The sequence below is a fragment of the Trichechus manatus genome, unplaced genomic scaffold (genome assembly GCF_000243295.1).
Source record: "Trichechus manatus latirostris isolate Lorelei unplaced genomic scaffold, TriManLat1.0 scaffold00214, whole genome shotgun sequence".
Classification (NCBI taxonomy): domain Eukaryota; kingdom Metazoa; phylum Chordata; class Mammalia; order Sirenia; family Trichechidae; genus Trichechus; species Trichechus manatus.
The window spans coordinates 990761-1012299 of NW_004444150.1; the positions used below are offsets into that span (position 1 = coordinate 990761).

General features: G+C 55.0%; 1 protein-coding gene across 2 annotated transcripts in view; it reads right to left on the minus strand.

Moving 5' to 3' along the window:
• The window catches only part of KCNT1 (potassium sodium-activated channel subfamily T member 1), a 97025-nt gene that overhangs the window by 56244 nt on the left and 19242 nt on the right, over window positions 1-21539 (minus strand). Inside the window, exon 2 of one of the 2 annotated variants that reach the window (XM_004388654.1) lies at window positions 21345-21503. The exons of the other annotated variant lie outside the window; for it this stretch is intronic. Within the exon in view, the coding sequence (XP_004388711.1) occupies window positions 21345-21503 (159 nt within the window). The remainder of the gene's footprint in view (window positions 1-21344; window positions 21504-21539) is intronic. 2 annotated transcript variants of the gene reach the window in all.

The following is a 21539-nucleotide window of genomic DNA, read 5'->3' on the forward strand; positions in this document are numbered from 1 at the left end:
ACCGTGATTCATATAAAAACTTAACAAAAAGTACTACCATCCGTGCATATATGCAGGCAGTGCCCCCACACACCTCCAGGGGGCGTTGTGCACACTGTGCAATGAGCTGCCCTCTCCCTGTTCCTGCAGTGCATGGTTAAAGAACCAGATGTCGGGATGCACTCCACGGAGACCACCGTCACCCCTGGGAGCTGTCCTCTCCCTGTCTTTGCGGTGCACGGAGGGAGGGCCGGACATCAGATGCACTCCACGGAGACCACCGTCACCCCTGGGAGCTGTTGTCTCCCTGTCTTTGCGGTGCACGGAGGGAGGGCCGGACATCAGATGCACTCCGTGGAGACCACCGTCACCCCTGGGAGCTGTCGTCTCCCTGTCTTTGCGGTGCACGGAGGAAGGGCCAGACATCGGATGCACTCCATGGAGACCACCGTCACCCCTGGGAGCTGTTGTCTCCCTGTCTTTGCGGTGCACGGAGGGAGGGCCGGACATCAGATGTACTCCACGGAGACCACCGTCACCCCTGGGAGCTGTCCTCTCCCTGTCTTTGCGGTGCACGGAGGAAGGGCCAGACATCGGATGCACTCCATGGAGACCACTGTCACCCCTGGGAGGACCGGAGGAGAGGATGTCATGGGCGGTGGCTCCAAGGTGTCACAAAGAGAACGTGCACCTCCATTCCCTGAGCGGCTGCAGTGGCGCCACAGCCCGTTCAGGATGCTGCTACAAGCACCAAATGGCACACGTTGTGGGGAGGCTCCTGACTTCTGGCCCAGGGCAGGATGGGGAGCGACATCTGTTTTTGTTCTTGATTTTTGAGAGAGCAGTCCATCTACGTGCACTGCCGGAGGCTCCAGTCTAGGATCAGGGTCACGTGGAGAGAGAAGGGTGTCAGATATTTTGCATAGTGTGATCTAATTTAAAAAACATTGGCTGTCATCAAAAGCATGAGTAACAAAAGACACAAATAGATAAACTGGACTTCATCAAAATTAAAAACATTGCATCAAATGACTTTATCAGCAAGGTGAACAGACAACCTATAGAATGAGGGAAAATATCTGGGAACCATTTATCTGAAAAGGATTTAATACCCAGAATATATAAAGAACTACTACGACTCAACAACAAAAAGACAACCCAATTAAAACATGGGCGAGGGACTTGAATAGACATTTCACCAAAAAAGATATACATACAAATGGCCAATAAGCAGACGAAAAGATATCAACTTCATTAGTCATTAAAAATCAGTTGTTGTCAAGTCAATTCCAACTTGCAAATCAAAACCACAGTGTACACATAACTTCAAATATGAGAATCAGTACAAAGCCAATTCCTTTGAGGCAGAGGTCAAACACATCCCAGATTTCCACATTCTCCAAGCTGTTTACTGCTCCGTCTCTGATACTGGTCACTCTCCCACCTCTCAGCACTCTTCCCTCCTCTGCTGGGCTCAGCAATTCACCACGTCTCACAGAACTCATGAACTGTACTTACAGTGAAGTGGTTTATCAGGGAACTCAGGATCAGGATCAGGAAGCATGCAGGCAAAGTCTCCCTTCTTCAGTGCAGGGCAGCTCTCTCAGCTCCCTCCACTGTGCAGGCCTCCTCTCAGCCCCCTGAGGACAGGCTCCTCTTTCCCTGCCGTCTGTCATTGCTGCTGGGCCCCTTCTGGGTCTCTCGCTGTTTTGGTGTCACAGCTCTTTCAGGAGGTCCCTCGCCTCCTCTCTCTCTCTGTTGCTTTCTTCTGATTCTTCCTGCTGCCTCTCTTCCTGCTTCTTTCTGCCTGAAGAACCTTTGTGGGGTTGGCTGCTTAAATACACAAACTCCTTGTAAATTTCAAGGCATGGCACTTCCACCAGGGCCACGAACTGACCAATAACCTCTCAGTAGGCCATAGACACTTCGTTTGCATAGTAGGCTACAGACACCTCATTTGCATAGTCTATTGGCCAATCACAATGCAGGCTGCAGCCTAGGTCCAGACAAAAAGTAGCAAACCCAGGTCGTTTACAGCTTACCCAGGAAATGTCAATCAACCTAAACAAAAGCAACAAACCCTCTGGGACAGAAAACTAGGACAAAGGTAACTCCTCAGAGGTTAGGGGAAACTCTCTCAAGCTGTTTTTCCACAGAACCAAGGCACAAGGCCGCGTAAAGGAACTCATTTCTCCACACACAATGAGAGACCCCTTCACACCCACTGTTGTTGTTAGGTGCCGTTGAGTCGATTCCGACTACAGCGACCCTGTGTACTACAGAATGGAACCCTGCCCGCCCGGTCCTGCGCCATCCTCATCATCGTTGCTGTGCTTGAGTCCATCATCGCAGCCACCGTGTCAATCCATCTTGTTGAGGGTCTTCCTCACTTTCGCACCCACTAGGATGGCTATTATCAGAGAAACAGAAATTAACAAGTATTGGCAAGAATGCAGAGAACTTGGAGCCCTCATCCACTGCTGGTGGGTTTGTAAGGTGGTGCAGCCGCTGTGGGAAACAGCATGGTGGTTCAACAAGCTCAACGTAGAATCGCCATATGACCCAGCAATCCCACTCCTGGGTGTGTACCCAGGAGACTTGAAAGCAGGGACCCACACAGGTACTTGCCCACCAATGTTCACTGCAGCGTTATTCATAATAACCCAGAAGATGAAACAACCCAAGTGGCCATCCACAAATGAATGGATGAAGAAAACATGGCCCAGCCACACAACGGAATATCATTGAGCCATCAGAGAAATGACGTTCTGATCCACGCTACGACCGTGGATGAACCGGCAAACACCATGCTGAGTGAAATAAGTCAGACGCAGAAGGACAACTGTTGTATGATCCCACTTATATGAGCTATCTAGAATAGGCAAATGCTTAGAAACCAAAGTTCATTAGTGGTTCCCAGGGATGGCCAGGAAGGGAAACGGGGAGTCATTGTTTAAGGGGTGCTGAGTTTCTGAGGATGACAGAAAATGTGGAAATGGACAGCGGCGACGGTGGTACCACCTGGTGAACGCAACGAACGGCACTGAATTATACACATAAAAAACGGTTGAAATAGCAAACGCTATGTTATATCTATTTTACCAGACTAAAATGAAAAAGAAACCAAATAAATAAGTCAGAAAATATATATATGGGCCAATATTCACAAAGAACAAATAGCCAACTGTCAGCAGTGGTTAAGGCTGGGGCTGGGCGGGGAGGAGGGAAGAATGCTTATTTTAAAAACGATCGTCCACTTTTGCCCTAGAAGTAAAGCAGCTATGTTTCTCCCTGGGAACAGCCCCCTCAGTCCCAAGCAGGGGCCTCGCCTGAGGCTTCCATGTTCCCTGGTCTCTGCGGCCATAGTGGGGTGTGTCTGGCAGGCGGACACTTGGGACAAGCAACCTGGAGCCTGGCTGCCCTGCCCACCAGCATGTCTGATTGTGTGCCCTCGGGTCTCCCACGCAGGTGAGGAGAAGAGGCAAAGGAACAGGCAGGCAGACATCTGTACGTTGTTGTCATTAGGCGCCGTCGAGTTGGTTCTGACTCATAGTGACCCTACAGAACGAGACGCTGCCCGGTCCTGCGCCATTATCACTGTTATCATTGTTATGCTTGAGCCCATTGTTGCAGCCACTGTGTCAATCCATCTCATCGATGGTCTTCCTCTTTTTTGCTGATCCTCTACTTTACCAAGCATGACGTCCTTCCCCAGGGATTGATCCCTCCTGATAGCATGTCCAAACTCTGTGAGATGTAGTCTCACCACCCTTGCTTTTAAGGAGCATTCTTGTATTTGTTATAAAAAAGGGAAAGAATGGGGTGCTGTGACGGTGACGTGGGGGTCAGCTGTGGCCTGGTTGGCTCTCAGAGGTGCCCCGAAGAAATGAAGAGCTTGCCTGGGAGTGAGGGGTAGGCACAGGAGGGGGAGGGGTGGAGGAGACATGCGCTTCAGGAGCAGGGAGGAGGCTATGTGCAGGTGAGAGACCAGGGGAGTGGGCAGATGAGGCTGGTGGGGCCATGGGGAGCATAGGGGTTTCACTCTCACTAGAACAGGAGGCTCGAAGGGCTTCCCGTGGGGCCCCGCCCTGCCTTACCCCGGGACTACAGGGGGGCTCAGGTGTGGACGGTGGGCTATGGGGAGCAGCAGAGAGGCGTGGCAGCTTCGGAGGTCCCGGTGCCCGGGCGATGGTGTGGATAGGGAGAGAGGAGGATGGTGAACTGACCAGACTCCTGAAGGGCTGGATGGGGGGCCAACCAAGGGGAAGGAAATGGGCGAGTGATGACACCCAGGATGGGAAGGTAGGAAGGAGCAGGTAGGGGGTGGAGGTGGCTTATGGGTCCGTTTTGGACGTTCTCAGCTAAGAGTGCCTGCCTGACACGTCATGTGGGCGTTAGACACCCTTGCCCGGCCCTCCGGAGATGTGAGCATCGGGGCCACCAGCTCGGCAATGGGTCTTAGGCCAGGGCCGTAGGGGTCGCCTCAGTGGAGCGGGGCAGCCAAATACCGGAGACAGGTGAGGATCGAAGGGGCAGGGCACCCACAGGTGTGAAGGAAGAGACGCTGCCCTGGGTAGCCCCAAAGCCCAAGGAGACGAGGAAACAGAGCAGAAAGTGGGAGGAGAAACTCACAGGCCAGTAAGGATGGGGCACGGCCACTCGGAACTTCCCACAGCGGTGACCCGGACGGCGTCGGGGGCCAGGCAGTGCCGCTTTCACCCCACTCCCACCCTTCTGAAGCCAACGGGTGCTTTGTGGGATCCTGGGGTCCTCACCGCAGCCCCCCGTCTGGAGAGGGGCGAACCAGCGGGTGTCCTGAACTGCTGTCTCCCGTCTGGAGAGATGCATGGCTGACCCTCGGACCAAAGTCAGGGCTCCCAGGCTGCCCCTGAGGTGGACAAGCATGAAGCCCCAAGGCGCCCCAGCCAGGTAGCCTGGACCCTGGGGTATAGCTTTCCCAGGATCTCAGAGGACAGAGCAGAACCCAGGGACTGTGACACACACTTGCCCACACCCTGTGCTCCTGGGCTGTAGAAACACGGACAGAACGGGAAGTTCTGAGATGGGTTTTGAAGTCGAGACCCCCCTCCCATGTTCTCTCAGAGCTAAGCAGATGAAGGCAAGGACACAAGTAAGCTGGAGCAAAAGAAAAGAAAGAAAGGGAAAAAGGAAGAAGGAAGAGGGAAGAAAGAAAAAAGGGGAAGAAGGAAGGATGGAAGGAAGGAAGCAGAGAAAAAAGGGAGAGAAAGAGAGAAAGAACAGACCTGGCATTCAGAAGACAAAGGCCCCAGTCACCAGTGAAACAGCCCAGAACAGAAGGAAAATCCCCGCAAGGGCTTCAAGCACTAAATCAACTTAATAAAGACAAGGTTCAATAAAACAAGAGCTCAAAGACGAGATAACTCCATTTATCTACACAGACTCATCTAAAAGGGAAACTGCAGACCTCAGGAAACAAACTGAGAGCCCAAATATCATGACGGTGATTACTCAGTGAACCCAAGACAGCAAGAACCAGGAGAAACACGGCTGAAAATCCAATTACTGGTACAGATGACTGGCTCTGACAGTGGTGGTGAAGGCAGAGACAGAGATCAAAGCTGACAGAGGGGAGCTGAAGATGCGGAGGATGCCCCACCCCAAGGATCTCTGTGTCTGAGTAGAGATCCCATCCAACAGGGCAGTTAAAGAACTTACAAATATAGTGACAGATTGAAGAAAGAACTACATGTGAAGTTAGTTTCAGGAAAGTTTAAGATACAGACTAGGAAAGACCTGGCGGTCTACTTCTGAAAAAATTAGCCAGTGAAAACCTTATGAATAACAGTGGAACATAGTCTGGTATAGTGCCAGAAGATGAGCCTCTCAGGTTGGAAGGTTCTAAAAATATGGCTGGGGAAGAGCTGCCTCCTCAAAGTAGAGTCCACCTCGATGACCTGGATGGAGTCAAGTTTTCAGGAACTTCACTTGCTGAGGTGGCATGACTCAAAATGAGAAAAAACAACTGCAAACATCCATTAGTAATAGGAATGTGGAATGTACGAAGTATGAATCTAGGGAAATTGGAAGTTGTCAAAAATGAAATGGAATGCATAAAGATCGATATCCTATGCATAGTGAGCTACAATGGACTGGTATTGGCCATTCTGAATCAGACAGTCATATGGTCTACTATGCCAGGAATGACAAATTGAAGAGGAATGGCATCACATTCATCATCAAAAAGAACATTTCAAGATCTATCCTGAAGTACAATGCTGTCAGTGATAGGATAATATCTGTATACCTACGAGAAAGACCAGTTAATACAACTATTATTCAAATTCACACACCAAGCACTAATGTGAAAGATGAAGGAAATGAAGATTTTTACCAACTTCTGCAGTCTGAAATTGATGAAAGATGCAATAAAGATGCATTGATAATTACTGGTGATTGGAATGCAAAAGTTGGAAACAAAGAAGAAGGATCGGTAGTTGGAAAATACGGCCTTGGCAAAAGAACTGACGCCGGAGATCGCATGATAGAATTTTGCAAGACCAATAACTTCTTCATTGCAAATATCTTTCTTCAACAACATATACGGTGACTATACACATGGACCTCACCAGATGCAAAACACAGGAATCAAATCGACTACATCTGTGGAAAGAGACGATGGAGAAGCTCAATATCACCAGTCAGAACAAGGCCAGGGGCCTACTGTGGAACAGACCATCCATTGCTCATATGCATGTTCAAGTTGAATCTGAAGAAAATTAGAGCAAGTCCACGAGAGCCAAAATATGACCTTGAGTATATTCCACCTGAATTTAGAGATCACCTCAAGAATAGGTTTGACCCACTGAACACTAATGACTGAAGACCAGACAAGTTGTGGAATGACATCAAGAACATCATACATGAAGAAAGCAAAAGGTGATTAAAAAGACAGGCAACAAAGAAAAGACCAAAGTGGATGTCAGAAGAGACTTTGAAACTTGCTCTTGAACACAGAGTAGCTACAACAAATGGAAGAAATGATGAAGTAAAAGAGCCGAACAGGAGATTTCAAAGGGTGGCTTGAGAAGACAAAGTAAAATATTATAACGACATGCGTAAAGACCTGGAGTTAGAAAACCAAAAGGGAAGAACACGCTCAGCATTTTTCAAGCTGGAAGAACTGAAGAAAAAAATTCAAGGCTTGAGTTGCGATATTGAAGGATTCTACAGGGAAAATATTGAATAACGCAGGAAGCTTCAAAAGAAGATGGAAGGAATACACAGAGTCACTGTACCAAAAAGAATTGGTTGGCATTCAGTCATTTCAGGAGGTAGTATATGATCAAGAACTGATGGTATTGAAGGAAGAAGTCCAAGCTGCACTGAAGGCATTGGCGAAAAACCAGGCTCCAGGAATTGACAGGTTATCAATTGAGACGTTTCCACAAACAGATGCAGCACTGGAGGTGCTCAATCATCTATGTAAAGAAATTTGGAAGACAGCTACCTGGCCAATTGCCCGAAAGGGTTCCATGTTTGTGCCCATTCCAAAGAAAGGTGATCCAATAGAATGCAGAAATTATCGAACAGTGTCATTAACATCACATGCAAGTAAAATTTTGCTGAAGATCATTCAAAAATTGCAACAGTACATTGACAGGGAACTTCCAGAAGTTCAAGCCGGATTGAGAAGAGGATGTAGAATGAGGGATATCATTGCTGATGTCAGATGGAACTTGGCTGAAAGCAGAGAGTACCAGAAAGACGTTTACCTGTGTTTCATTGACTATGCCAATGTATTTGGCTGTGTGGCTCACAACAAATTATGGATAACATTGCAAAGAATGGGAATTCCAGAACACTTAATTGTACTCATGAGGAACTGGTACATAGACCAAGAGGCAGTCGTTTGAACAGAACAATGGGATACTGGTGGGCTTCAGGGTTGTATCCTTTCACCATACTTACTTGATCTCTATCGAACCCTGGTGGCATTGTGGTTAAGGGCTTGACTGCTAACCAAAAGGTCAGCAGTTTGAATCCACCGGCTGCTCCTTGGAAACCCTATGGGGCAGTTCTACTCTGTCCTACAGGGTCCCTATAAGTCAGAATCAACTGGACGGCAATGGGTTTTTTTTTTTTTTTTTTAAATGCTGAGCAAATAATCCCAGAAGTTGGACTATATGAAGAAGAATGTGGCATCAAGATTGGAGGAAGACGCATTGACAACCTCTGATATGCAGATAACACAACCTTGCTTGCTGAAAGTGAAGAGGACTCGAAGCACTTACTGATGAATATCAAAGACTACAGCCTTCAGTATGGATTACATCTCAGCATAAAGAAAACAAAAATCCTCACAACTGGACCAATAAGCAACATCATGATAAAAGGAGAAAATATTGAAGTTGTCAAGGATTTCATTTTACTTGGATCCATAATCAACGTCCATGGAAGCAGCAGTCAGGAAATAAGACGACATATTTCGCTGGGAAATCTGCTGCAGGAGACCCCTTTAAGGTGCTGAAAAGCAAGTATGTCACTTTGAGGACTACGGTGCACCTGACTCAATCCATGATGTTTTCAATCGCCTCGTATGCACACAAAAACTGGGCAACAAGTAAGAAAGACTGAAGAAGAATTGACACCTTTGAATTATGGTGTTGATGAAGAATATTGAATATACCATGGGCTACCAGAAGAACAAACAAATCTGTCTTGGAAGAAGTACAGCCAGAATGTTCCTTAGAATCAAGGATGGCAAGACTTTGTTTCATGTACTTTGGACATGTTATCAGGAGGGACCAGTCCCAGGAGAAGGACATTATGCTCGGTAAAGTGGAGGTTCAGCAAGAAAGAGGAAGATCCTCGATGAGATGGATTGAAACAGTGGCTGCAACAATGGGCTCAAGTATAGCAAAGATTGTGGTGATGGTGCAGGACCAAGCAGTATTTCATTCTGTTGTACATAGGATTGCTATGAGTTGGAACTGACTTGCCAGCACCTAGCAAGAAAATACAGAATAGACTATACCCAGATATTGATTCTACTTACTCTGTTGTCTTCAAAAGATAAAGAAAGAATTCTTCAGGCATACAAGACAGAAAAAGCGAATCACCTAGAAGTGGAAAGCAAACCAACTTCAGGTTTTCTGCAGTGAATTCAATGTCTCATGCCTACCGAGTTCTGAGGAAAAGGAAAGCGAGATCTAGGACTATTATACCCAGCCAAGATGTCAATCAGATCTAGAGGCACAAAGGAGACATTCTCAAATGGAAAGCAACTCAGAGAGCATGGCCCAAGTCCAGATGCCCTTCCTGGGAAAAAAACAAACTTAAAGGTAAAATGCAGTCAAATCAAAGAAATATGAAAATAAATAATTCAGGAATGGAAAAGCCACTGTGAAAGGGTGGGTGGAAATACACCTAAAATCAGAAAATGTTTTTAAAATTATGCGCAGTGTGGTTAAAGAACAGGTAGTAATGATCTGAAACCTTGACAGAGTAGAAAAAAAATACAATTAGCAAACACTGGGGGGTGGAGGAGAGGAAGAGAAGCAGGATGGTTAGCGTTGCCCCCCTTCAGAGCAGGGATGCCATCCAAAATAAGGAGTCCCACTCCGAGCCCACTGTGATCCTACCAGCCCCGCTAAAAGGAATGGGGCTTCTTGGAAAAATGACTGATTCTAGGGCACAGGAGGTAGTAGGAGAGCTGGAGAATCCTGTTTTCTTAGAAAACAAGGAAGTCACAAAGGGCAATAGGGGTCACATCAAAGGATATAGAGACCAGCTGGCCAAGACTCCCAGTGGCCAGAGTAAGGACAACAGAGCATCAGAAAGGGAATGACGGAAATGTGGTGTATGAGTGTCCTGTTGCTGCTGATAATCACAGACTTAGGGGCTTAGGACAACACAGATTTATTTTCTCACAGTTCTGTTGCACAGAAGTCTAAAATCAAGGTGTGGGCAGGCTGGTTCTTCCTGGAGGCTCCAGAGCAGACTCTGTTTCCTTACCTTTTCCGGCTCTAGGTGCCCCCTCATTCCTTGGCTTGTGGCCGTGCATCATGCCAACTTCTGCTTCCGTCCTCGCATCTCCTCTGATCTGACCCTCCTGCCCTCCTCGTGTAAGGGCCCTTGTGATGGCACTGGACCCACGTGGGTAATCCAGGACAACCTCCCCTCCTCAAGATCCTTAACTTATCACATTTGCAACGTCCCTTTTGCCACATAAGGTAAAACATTCACAGGTTTTTGGGTTTAAGATGTGGACATCTGTGGAGGCCATTGTTCTGTCTCCCACACATGGTAAATCTATGAAACTCCACAGGGCAATGCATGATCCTCAGAAACAGAAATCCAGAAAAAAATCCCACCTGTCACGATTTGAATCTATTAAACACCACTTTACTCGGAAAACTGGTAATTAAAGAGAAAGGAATGGGTGCTTCTTCCTGTTTTTTCAGCAGAAATTTTATTGTGGGGTACGCACCTCGCTCCCATTGACAAAGGCAAGCTCCATTTACAGGAGGACACAGCTAACAGTGGTGAGGGGAGCAGAAGGTGGCCGCAACAGCCCATGGGGGTGCAGGGCACCAGCGGGGATGTGCAGTGGGGCTCAAACCTACTGACACATGGTCGGGGGGAACTGGATGTTGGATGGTGACAGGTCGCCTGGAGGTGACCACCATGGAGGGGCCAGGCTATCATCTCAATGGAGAGACAACTCGAACATTCACTTTTGTCCAACAGGCCCTACAGACCCAGCTCCCAGGTCCCGAGAGGAACAAGCCGACCAACCCAGGGAGAGGCCAGCAGACATCGGCCGATGGTGGGACGTCCTACTGGACCAGAGCCTGGAGTAGTAACCATCTATGCTGCGTAACAAGTTTGTGGCTCAAAACAACCCAGTGTATTCTCTCACGGTCTGGAGGTTAGAAGTCCGGGCGCAGCTGAGCTGGGTTTTGTGCTCAGGGTCTCCCAAGGCCAAATCAAGGTGTCAGCAGGCTGGGCTCTGATCTGGAGGCTCTGGGGAAGACTGTTCCTTGTCTCTTCCAGTTCCTGGTGGCCCCAGCATTCCCTGGCTTGTGGCCACGTCACTCCAAGCTCTGCCTCTGTGGTCACCTGGCCCTGTGCGTGTCAAATCTCCCTCCCCTCATAAGGACACGTGTGAGTGCTCTCAGGACCCACCGGGTAATCCGGGACCGTTTCCCATCTCAAGATTCCTCTCCCCCATGGTGCCTGGAGAATGTGGATGAAGCCCCCTGGTCGCAGGGGCGGGGAGGCTGCACGGGGGCTTCACAGGGGGGCTGGGAAGCCCGACCACCCTCTGTGTCAGTGGAGCATTGTCCCTGCCATGGTGCCAGCCCCCCAGGCTATTACAGCCAGCAGCAGGCACAGCAGTGGCGTCCTCGGCCGCTCCCCCCACCGGTTAGTCAGTCCGAAGACGCCGCTGGGGGACCCAGGAAAGTCGACGAGGTGAGGGGGAGGGACAGAATCAGTGCGTTAACTAAGAAACTAGTTAGGTTTGCAGGCCAGGGTGAGGCCTTCCCAAGTCTGGCCAGGATTCCAAGGGTTGGACAGGTGGGCGTTGGAGGCGGGGTTCGCCTTCCCAGAGTACACCACTTTGCCCTCACGAGATGTCCCTGAGGTGGCAGTGGAGGCCAGGGTGGGACGGAGAGGTGGAGCTGGCACTCAAACCACAGGCCTGGGGCCCAAGGTCAGGTCCTGCTGGGCAGGCGTGGAAGGGAACCTGGGGTGCCGTGGGCAGAGCACCCCGTCCCCAGGCTGCCCCAGGCCCAGCTGCTCCCATCCTGGGAGGCACTCCTGGCCTGTGACAGGCCCTCCATCCAGTCCTGGGAAAGGACCAAGACACACAAGGGCAAGGCTCCTGGGCCTGCGGCTGGGGCTTTGCTGTGAGAGAGGACACCGGTGGTCCCTGTCTGCCACAGACCCGAGGAGGGGCTAGGAGCCTCATGTCCACGCCCTCAGCCTCCCGTCAGCCACCTCCCTGGCCGAGCTCCCTGCCCCAGCCCAGACCCCTTCTCGGCTCCTCCTGGCCCCACCACCCCAGACCCGGTAGTCATCCTTGGGGGCACTTGGGGCTCCCTGTGGGCGAGGCCGTGGTGGGAGGTGGCTGGCAGGCCAGGGGTCTTGGTGGAAAGCGGCCCCTGGAGCTATGCCCCTTGACCCTGTGGGGTTCCAGGTCGGGGGGGGGGGAAACAGGGGTCCCTGGGGCTGTGCCTGCCCACCCTGCCTTGGTGGGCCTCCCGCACATTTTTCCTGGAGGCCACGCCCTCCTCTGCACAGGAGCTTCCAGGCTCCCACGGTGCAGCCAGCGGGCAGGCTTTGTTTCCCGTTTCCTGTTCGGAGCATATTTCAGGGTCACCCAGAAAAACAGCCCAGCAAGCAGGCAGACGGTGTCCTCACCAAACTCTCTCCCCTGAGTCTGGCCAGAGGTCCTGCGCCCCACAGTGACCACTTTGCACACTTGGGCCGCGGTGTGGGCCTCCCCACAGCCCCACCCTGGTCACTTTATTAATGACCAGAGAAGGGGTGGGGGTGCAGCCTGGGACCCCCACCTCTAGGGGCTGCCCCGCTTGAACCTGAGCCCTCTGCTGGGGGCGTGGTCTGAAGTACTTAACAGACCCAGAAAACCCATTGCTGTTGAGGTGATTCCAACTCACAGTGACCGTATAGGACAGAGTAGAACTGCCCCATAGGGTTTCCAAGGAGCGGCTGGTGGATTTGAACTGCTGACCTTTTGGTTAGCAGCCAAGCTCTTAACCACTGTGCCACCAGAGTTCCTTCTAGACCCAGAAGTTCCTGCAATTATCCGTGTGACTGTGGACAGGTCCCCTTCCCTCTCTGGGCCTCAGTTTCTCCATCTGCTGGGGTAGGGTTGGGCCAACAGACCTTGGAGGGCCCCTGGGCTGGCTTTGTTACACCCAAATGTCCCTACACTGGTTGCTGTGCCCTCCATCTCCCCCGTGGGGTCTGGGGCAGCTGGTCCTGTTTACAAGTGGGGACACTCAGGCCCAGGGGAGGTGCTGCCTCACCTGAAGGCCCCGCACCACGGGGTGTCCCACACTCCATCTCACACATGCCCCTGTCACCGGCACAGTGTCCCTCTGTGTCCTCGTTCCTTTACTCACCATCCACTCACTGTCCCCTGGCCCAGTCCTGACCTCCCAGGGCCGGGGGTGACCCGGGCCCCAGAACCCACACCTGGGGGGCAGGCAAGGAGGAAGTTGAGGCCTGTACCCGGGTCACAATCTCCACAGTAGGAGGGTACTGACCCTCTCCTCCCCCACCCTGACGCAGGCCCCCCCTCCCCAGGCCCCTGTTCCCTGCTGGGACCCCAAGTGATAGCAGGAGCAAACCACACCTGGCCCCCAACCCCACGTGTCACAGCCAGGCAGGGGACACACACACGCCCCAGCCCCAGAAAATGACGAACACCCTAGAGGTATCTTCCTTACTCAGGACACCCTGAAGCACACTGAATCAGCCAGAACCTTCCAGGGGCCACAGCAGCCTCTCTTGCTCGCATCAGACAGACCTTGGTTCCATCTTGCAGGAGGCCAAGAATGGGTCCCTGAGACCACAGGCAGCAGGTCAGCACCAGGGTCCAGGACCGCCCAGCACCCACATGCCCACGGCATCTCCATTGTTTTTGTTGGCGGGCTCCCTGAGAACCCGAAGGTACGTCGTGCGGGGGCCAGGCCGCTCACCCAGAGGACAAGGGACTAACTCCTGGAGCAGGGGGTGTGAAGACTCCTTGGCCCGGGCCAGCAGGCAGAGCCAAGGGGCTGTGGGGGTCCTGGGGTCAGGTGGGCCTGGGCGAGGGAGGGTTAGGAGGGGTTAGGGGCCTACCGGGAGGCCCTGGCTGGTGCAAACAGCTAGTGCATTTAGCCGGTAACCAAAAGGTTGGAAGTTCAAGTTCACCCAGAGGTGCCTCGGAAAAAAGTCCTGGTGATCGACTTCTGTAAAGCTTATAGCCATGGAAACCCTATAGCCACGGAAACCCTATGAAGCCCAGTTCTGCTTTGACACCCGCGGAGGCACCATGAGTCAGTATCGACTCAAGGCCAAGTGGGGCCCATCCAGAGAGGTTGGCATCTGGGCCCGGCAGTGGCCAAGAGGGTTGGGGGTGATGCTGGGAAGTGATGCTGGATGCTGGGAGGTGCATCCTGGGAGACCCCCAGTCATGGGGCCTGAACAGCCAGCTGGCTGAGCTGGGAAGGGCCGGTGTGTGGGGAGACTGGGGACTTGGCTTTAGACCCAAGGAATCCTGGGTGCCAGGTGACATGTCGCCTGGAGCACTCTTATCCTATCCTGCATGGATCCAAAAGTGGCAGGTGACCCCCACGCTCAGCTGGGTCCCGCAGCCTGGCATGGGCAGGGGTAGGACAAGCGCCTGAGGGGTCCCCGCAGAACCACCACCAGGCCAACCCGTCCAATCCGATCTGTTAGCGAGGTAGCCTGACCTGGAGCAGCGGGAGCGCCCAGGGCGGGTTTAAATATAACTCCCCTCGGGCTGCGTGGCTGGCGTTTCCCTGAGCTCAGCAGCCTCCATGGGAAGAGCGCCAGGGGACGGTGGCCGCCTGGCGGCTGAGGACTCTCCCTGCTCCAGGCCTGGAAGGGCGGCCCATCCTCCCCTCGGCACCCATGCTTGGTGGGACAGCGCCCATCCCAGATCCCGGCGGTTGGCGCAGCTCAGGCCCCAGTGATGGCGGGCGCTCCCACCCTTCCTGGAGCACCGGCCCCAGCTGGGGAACCTGCCAAAAACCCCAGGCTCCTGTCCTCCCCACCCCTGCCTCCCTTCCCAAACCTCTCAAAAAAAAGCCAAATACATTGCCTTGGAGTCAATTCCGACTCACAGGGAGGGTTGTTTTTGTTGTAATCTTTACAGAAGCAAGTCACTAGGCCTTTCTTCTGTAGTGCCGCTGGGTGGGTTTGAACTGCCAACTTTCAGTTAGAAGATGAGAGCAAACAATGTGTACCACCCTGGGACCTTTCTAAAACCTCCATCTGACGTCCCCCTAAGGGACCGTCCACTGCCCCTAAAACGACACCATCCGCCCTCGACCTCAGCAGGCATCCACCTAAGGGACCGTCCCCTAACCCAGGGTTCAACCCATGGGCCATGTCTGTACTTATCCATCCAGCACCTTCTATGCCAGTGCATGGAGCCCTCCCCAGACAGCCTCTCACTGCATCTAGCCAGAGGTGCATTCAGTGTGTCTGAGAACAGAGTGGCTAGTGGCCAAAGGAGCCTCCACACGGGAGCAGGGTGTCTACAACCAGCGCCACCTCAGAGGGAAGCTAGAGGAGGAGGCTGGAGGAGGAGGGAGGCTGGAGGAGGAGGTAGAAGGAGGAAGCTGGAGGAGTGAGGCTGGAGGAAGAGGAGGCTAGTGGAGGAGGCTGGTGGAGGAGGCTAGAGGAGGACGGGGTGAGGCTGGAGCAGGAGAAGGCTGGAGGAGGAGGCTGGGGAGGGAGGCTAGAGGAAGAGGCTGGAGGAGGAGGTTGGAGGAAGAAGGGGCTGGAGGTGGAGGAGGGCTGGAGGAGGCGGCTAGGGGAGGGAGGCTAGAGGAAGAGGCTGGAGGAGTCTGGAGGAGGAGGCTGGAGGAAGAGGAGGTTGGAGGAAGGGGCTGGAGGAGATCTTCCAGGTCAGGTGGGCAACCTTCTGGACTGGTTGGGCTGCCCTTGACTTCTACACCTTCATTGACATTTGTGATGACCGTTGTTGCCTTTTACTTCAAAAAGGAACAAGGTCCAGCAGACAGGGGAGGGGATGCAGGAGGCTGGGCCCCAGTGGGGTGGGGGATGAAGAGGGGACAGCTCAGACAGAGGCCCTCCCAAAGCTGCTCGGCTTTCAGGCAGACACCTGGGGGCTGCCTTGTGGCAAAGAGCCTGGGACTGGCTAACTGTCCTGGCCAGTGGTAGGGGCTCAGGGTGGGCAGCGTCCAGCAGGGGCAGAACAGAGCAAAGCTTCCCAGGAAGACTGCCTGCCCACCCCACTGTGCGGGTGCAGGCTGGGCTAGGGGGCCTGGGCCCTGGGGGAGAGTAGTCAGGATGGTGGAAGCAGGAGGGCAGGATGGTGGAGGGTGGGGGGGGCAGGATGGTGGAGGGTGGGGGCAGGATGGTGGGGGGCAGGATGGTGGAGGCAGGGGGCAGGATGGTGGAGGCAGGGGGCAGGATGGTGGAGGCACGGGGAATGGTGGAGGCAGGGGGATGGTGGAGGGAAGGGGCAGGATGGTGGTGAGAATCAGGCTCCAGGGCCTTGAGGAGAAGGAGGCAGGAGCCAGGCTGGGGCTCCTCCAGGGGGGAAGGAGGCACTGTGAAGCCATTTCTTCCCCTGGGGGACAATTCTCAGCACCTCCGCCCTCCACCCGATCATGCCGGCTCTGCTCATGGCTGCCGGCTGCGGGCTGTGGGGCTCTCAGCAGCACTTTGCAGCCAGCTCGGTGATTGCTTGGTTATTAACAATTACAGGAGGGCGGCCCCAAGGGGTGACTGTTCCCTAGAGACCCCTGCCCTGGCCTCCCCCTCCCTCACATGGAGGCAGCTGGCCATTCACAGCTTCGGGGAGCTTTGCATGCCCCCACCTCCTCTTCCCCAAGCTGGAGGGGGCAGGTCCAGCAGAGCTGAGGAGGGGCGTGGAGCCACCCGCAGGGAACCCAAGGTCTCTCTGAGGCCCAGCTGCCCGCCTCTGCAGCCCTGTCAACAGTCCCCCCTGCAGGGGCAGGCAGGGATCTGGCCGGAGGGCGGCTGCTTCTCCACCTTCCTGCCTTCCCAGGTCTCCGCTTGTTGTGTGAACAAATATTTGGTGTTGCTCAACTCTAAGAACCCAGCCCAGTTACTCTCCCTGTCAGAGGACGAAGAGGGCGCAGCCCAGCGGGGCCCCTTCTAGACCATGTTCTGACCGGGGGTGGCCTTGGCCGTGGGCGTTCTTCTGCAGGAAGGCAGCGCTCATCTCCACGGCATGCCTGGGGAGGGGCTCCTGGTCTGGGTCCACCAACCTGGGCCTGCATGGGCCCAGCCTTGCCTCCTCCCCCTGCCTGGAGCCCCAGAACCAGGCTGGGCCACCCTGGGAGCACCCTACCTGCCCACCGCCCTGTCCTCACGTACTGGGTGCACCAATCTGTGACAGCACCTCCAGCTGTGGCTTTGCGGACCCCCAGGGGCTGACCCCCTCCCCTGGGGGCTGGCATGTGAAGCTGTGGAAAGCAGCTGGTCCAGGGCAAGGCAGCCAGGAGGGGGCTCACTGCCAGGTCACCTCCTACCTGTGGCTCTCCCAGCCCAAGACTTCCTGGTGATTCTACCTCTGTGGGAGGTACCCTCCCCTCCCCCTTCCTCCCTGCTTCCCATCTCAGTGTACAAGCCTCACTCCATCCAGCTCTGGGCAGGGAAGGGCAGGGCCACAGCCAGCTAAACGACAGATCAGAGAACTGAGGCTCTGAGAGGTTACTGGCTCCCCCAGGACACCAATTAATGGGGATACCTGTCATGGCCACAGGTCCCCGGGCAGCACAGCCAGTTTGCACTTAGACTACTAATCTAAAGTGGTGCCATAGAAGAAAGGCCTGGCGATCTGCTTTGTAGAGATTACAGCTAAGAAAACCCGATGGAGCACAGTTCTACTCTGCAACACTTGGGGTTGCCATGTGCTGGAATTGACTGGATGGCAATGTCTGGTTCGGTTCCGGGCTGTGGCCACACACACCATTTGCAAAGACTTCTTGCACCTCCTGTCTCTTGCCCCTTCACCCCCACCATTTAAGGGGTGCCACTCCCCCCCGCAGGAGCAGGAGCCTCATGGAGGGGGCATGTCCTGTGCCAGGTCTGCAGTTCCTGAGGGGGACACTCAGACCCCAAGTCTGTCCCCCCGGGATCCTGGCACCCACTTAGTTTCCCAGGGCAGCTCAAATGGAGGGGGGGGGGGCAGGGCCCCAGGCCTCCCTAGCTGCGCCTCTGGGCTCCTTGGGGCCTGGCTCCGGGGCAGAGGGGCAGTGTGATGCCCCAGGGTGGACAGGGGGCCCCAGACCTTGGGGGGGATCAGAGGTGGACTGTTGCTGAGAGTCCTGCTCCCGGGAGCCCCCAGAGCCACCCTGCGGCCAGCGGTGAGGGGCACCCAGGACCCCTTCCGCTCCTTTCCCAGCTCGGCAAGCCTGCCCCCACTCTGGGAGCTGCCTCGATCGGCCACGTGGGCGAGGCTGCGCTGACTCACTGCTAGTGGCCCCGTCCTTGGAGAACAGCCTCCGGAGTCTGGGTGAAGCACGACCCTCTCCCACAGAGCCTGCCCTGGTGCGCGAGAGGACAGGGCTGGGGACTGCCAGGAGGAGAGAAAGCATCCTCGGCCACAGGAGCCTGGGCGGCGTGGAAGGTGGGAGAGGCTGGTGCTGCCTCTGCCGAGCCCCCGCTCTGTGTCCCCCGTGGTACACAGCCCACACCTCGCCCTAACCCCCGGCGCCCCAGGTGGAAACCACTTCCCTCAGCACACTGGCCCACCGGCCTGCAGCTTGGGGCGTCTGGGCTGGGAGCCGAGCGGGGAGTCCCTTGTGTCTTTGTGAAGGTTGGGGCTCAGGGGATCTCAGGACCTGCTGGCAGGGCAGGTCCCTCCCCAGCTTCCCAGTCTCCTGCCACCCCAACAAGCCCTAGGGAACAGTGTGCGTGCAGGAGGGAACCTTCCAGAGTCTGGGGGGGGGGGCGTGAGAAGGGCACGGCCAGACCCGCCTGGGCAAGCGAGGCTCGAGCAGAGACTCCCGAGGGCTCCCTGTGGCTGCTGCTGGCACACAAAGACCCAGTCACTCCCAGCCCTGGGCTTCTCGAACCCAGGTTCCCCTTTCCTATACCCAGACCAGAGGCAATCTTCCAGGAAGGCCCCCCAATCCCCATGACGAATGGAAGTAAGGAGGGAGCTGGGAGCTGGCCAGAAAACAGGTGAGGTTCACAGCTTTGTAGGTCCCACCTTGCCTGTTCCTCGTGTCCTCCGGGGCGCAGCCAGCCACGTGCCTCGCAGGGGTCCAATGCAGGCGAGACCCTCGCACCCTGCCCCTGGCCCCCCTCTAGCCTCTGGATGAGCAGATGCTGGAGACGCCCCAACCAGCAGCCCCACCCCATCTGGCAGCTCTGAGGCCAGCCCGCCCCACCCAGCCTGGGGTGAGATGCGGGGTGGGGGCACCTTTCCCAGACAGCCTGGCAGAGTCTTCCTTCCCACATGGCATCTCTCAGGGCCCGCCAGTTGTGCAGACCCCAGGGCGGCGTCTGAAAGACATGACCTCCGCGCTCTTTCCTTCCATTTCATTTCATTTCCAACCGCAGATGGGCACCCGGGAGGGCAGACAGTGCAACGGCTCAGGTACCCGGAGCCACCAAGGTCTCCCCTGCCCACACACAGACACACGCAGACACAGACACGCACACAGACACACGCACACACACACATACAGACACATACACAGACACACACACACGCAGACACACACAGACACACATAGACACACACGCACACACCTCCAAACACAAGATACCATCAGCCCTGTCCGTGTGAGGCTGCTGGGCCGGTCATACAGGAGACAGACCCTCCAACAGGGTCCAGCAGAAAGTAGACTGGGGTTGCCAGGGGTTGGGGAAGCGGAAAGCGGCTGCTTAGTGGGCCCAGGGTCCTCTTTCGAGGCGATGAAAAAGTTCTGGAGCTGGACAGTGGTGACGGCTGAATTGTGAACGCACTAAACGTCACCAATGGTGAATTTTATGTTTTGTGTATTTTAAAAGAACAAGCCAGGGCCTAGGACATGGCATCAGATTAATGCTCCCGGTCCCCAAGGAGGCGGGACCGTCCTCCCCAGGGCAGACCCACGGCCACTCTAGCCGAAGGTGAAATCTTCCCATCACTCTCTGGGAATGAACAGATGTATTATTGTATCAACCACGCTGGCCTGCTCCAGTCATCCAGAGGCCGGGCACCAGCCAGGGAAAATGGCACCAGGCAGGGAAGATGGGCACCTTTCCTGCCAGCGCCCGAAGAAGCTCCTGCTGTGGCTGTTTTGAAGAATTAACCAAGTCCCACCTGAGCAGGCACCCAAGCCTGGCGCTGACGTAGAGATGTGGCACACACAGGTAGGCTCAGGGAAAACCCTGCCCTGTGCTCCAAGCCAGCACCAGCCTAGCCTCCTGCCCGGGCTGAGAGTTAAGCAAACTCTTGACCTGAGCGTTTGTGCTTCGGCGGGTTTATTCATGACTGGTATTTACACCAACGACAAGTTGACTCAGAGGGTCTCCCAGCGGGCCTCAGAGTCCTTGATTTTAAATGGATGAAGATTTGGGTTCTGTCTTCCCTCGACTCGGCTCATGCCACTGCAAGTCCTGTGAAGTAGGGGAGAATATTCCGTTTCCAGCAGAAAGAGCGATTTTAAAAGTCGTTTTCCTTAAGCTTTAGAGCTCCTTACACACACAGTCCCCAAACGCTGACCCTGCTCAGTTCTCCAGTTGCGCTTTCAGCAAGGGGCTATTCTGAGAGCTGTTTGTGTCCTGACAATTTCCAGCCGCGGACTTTTTTGTGCTAACGTGAATAATCGCACAGTCGGGAAAAATGCAAATCTGCTCCCCCGGGGACCGGGCTGCGGCGACCAGACCCGCGGAAAGGCCAGCGCCGCCCCTTGCGCGAGGGAGGGAAGGAGAGCGTCGGGACCCGGCCGCAGGCTCCCGCGCCTGCCCGGGGAGTCCGGAAAGCTCGCCCACAGGCGGGTGTGAGCGCGCCTCCCAGGAGGCTGACGGAGCTAAGTGCCGGCTGTTTACCCAAGACAGCTATTTGGGGAAAAGGCAAAGGGAAAAGCAACGTTTCTTCAAGCTGCCTGCCAGCCCGCGCGTGTTAACATTTCCACCGCTCAAAGACTCCTGCTCATTTTGATTTTTTACCCCAGGAGAATTTGAGGCGAGGGACCATCCTCACGCTGAACAAGTGACCACAGCGTGCGCCTGAAGGACACTACCCCACAATTAATATTTAATAGGGGACCACAGCACGCGTCTGGAGGACATCAGCCTGAACGCTTCCGCCCTGCCTCTTCCCCCAAATTAGCAGAGCTGAGGGTTTGGGGGGCTGAGGGCGGACGGGGGCATGGCCGCAGATCGGTCTCTGGGGAGACCCCCCCACCACAGAGCCCCCTGTTCCCATCCCCAGGCCCCCTCCGGAGACAGCGCTTCCCGAAGCCTCCACCTCCCTCTGAACTTCCTCCGTTTCCCAGACGCCGGGAAAGTTGCGGGGCGCCAGGGTGCCGGCGCGCGCCGGGGCCGGAACCGGCCTTCAGCACCGGGGACAGCGGCCGGTGCGGCGGGGACCAACCGGCCGCGGGCAAGGACCCGGCCGCCCCCCGCCCTACCTGTCGTCGTTCTGGAAGGACTGGTCGCCCAGCAGCAGGTCCCGAAAGCGATACCGCGGCGGCAGGGGCAGCACCTCCGAGTCCAAGTCGGTCATCTTGAGGCCGGCGATGTCCAGGAGCACGCCGTCCCCGCGGCAGCCGTCCCCGGCTCCGGGCTGCCTGCGGGCACACGCCAGCGCCCCCTCAGCAAGCCGC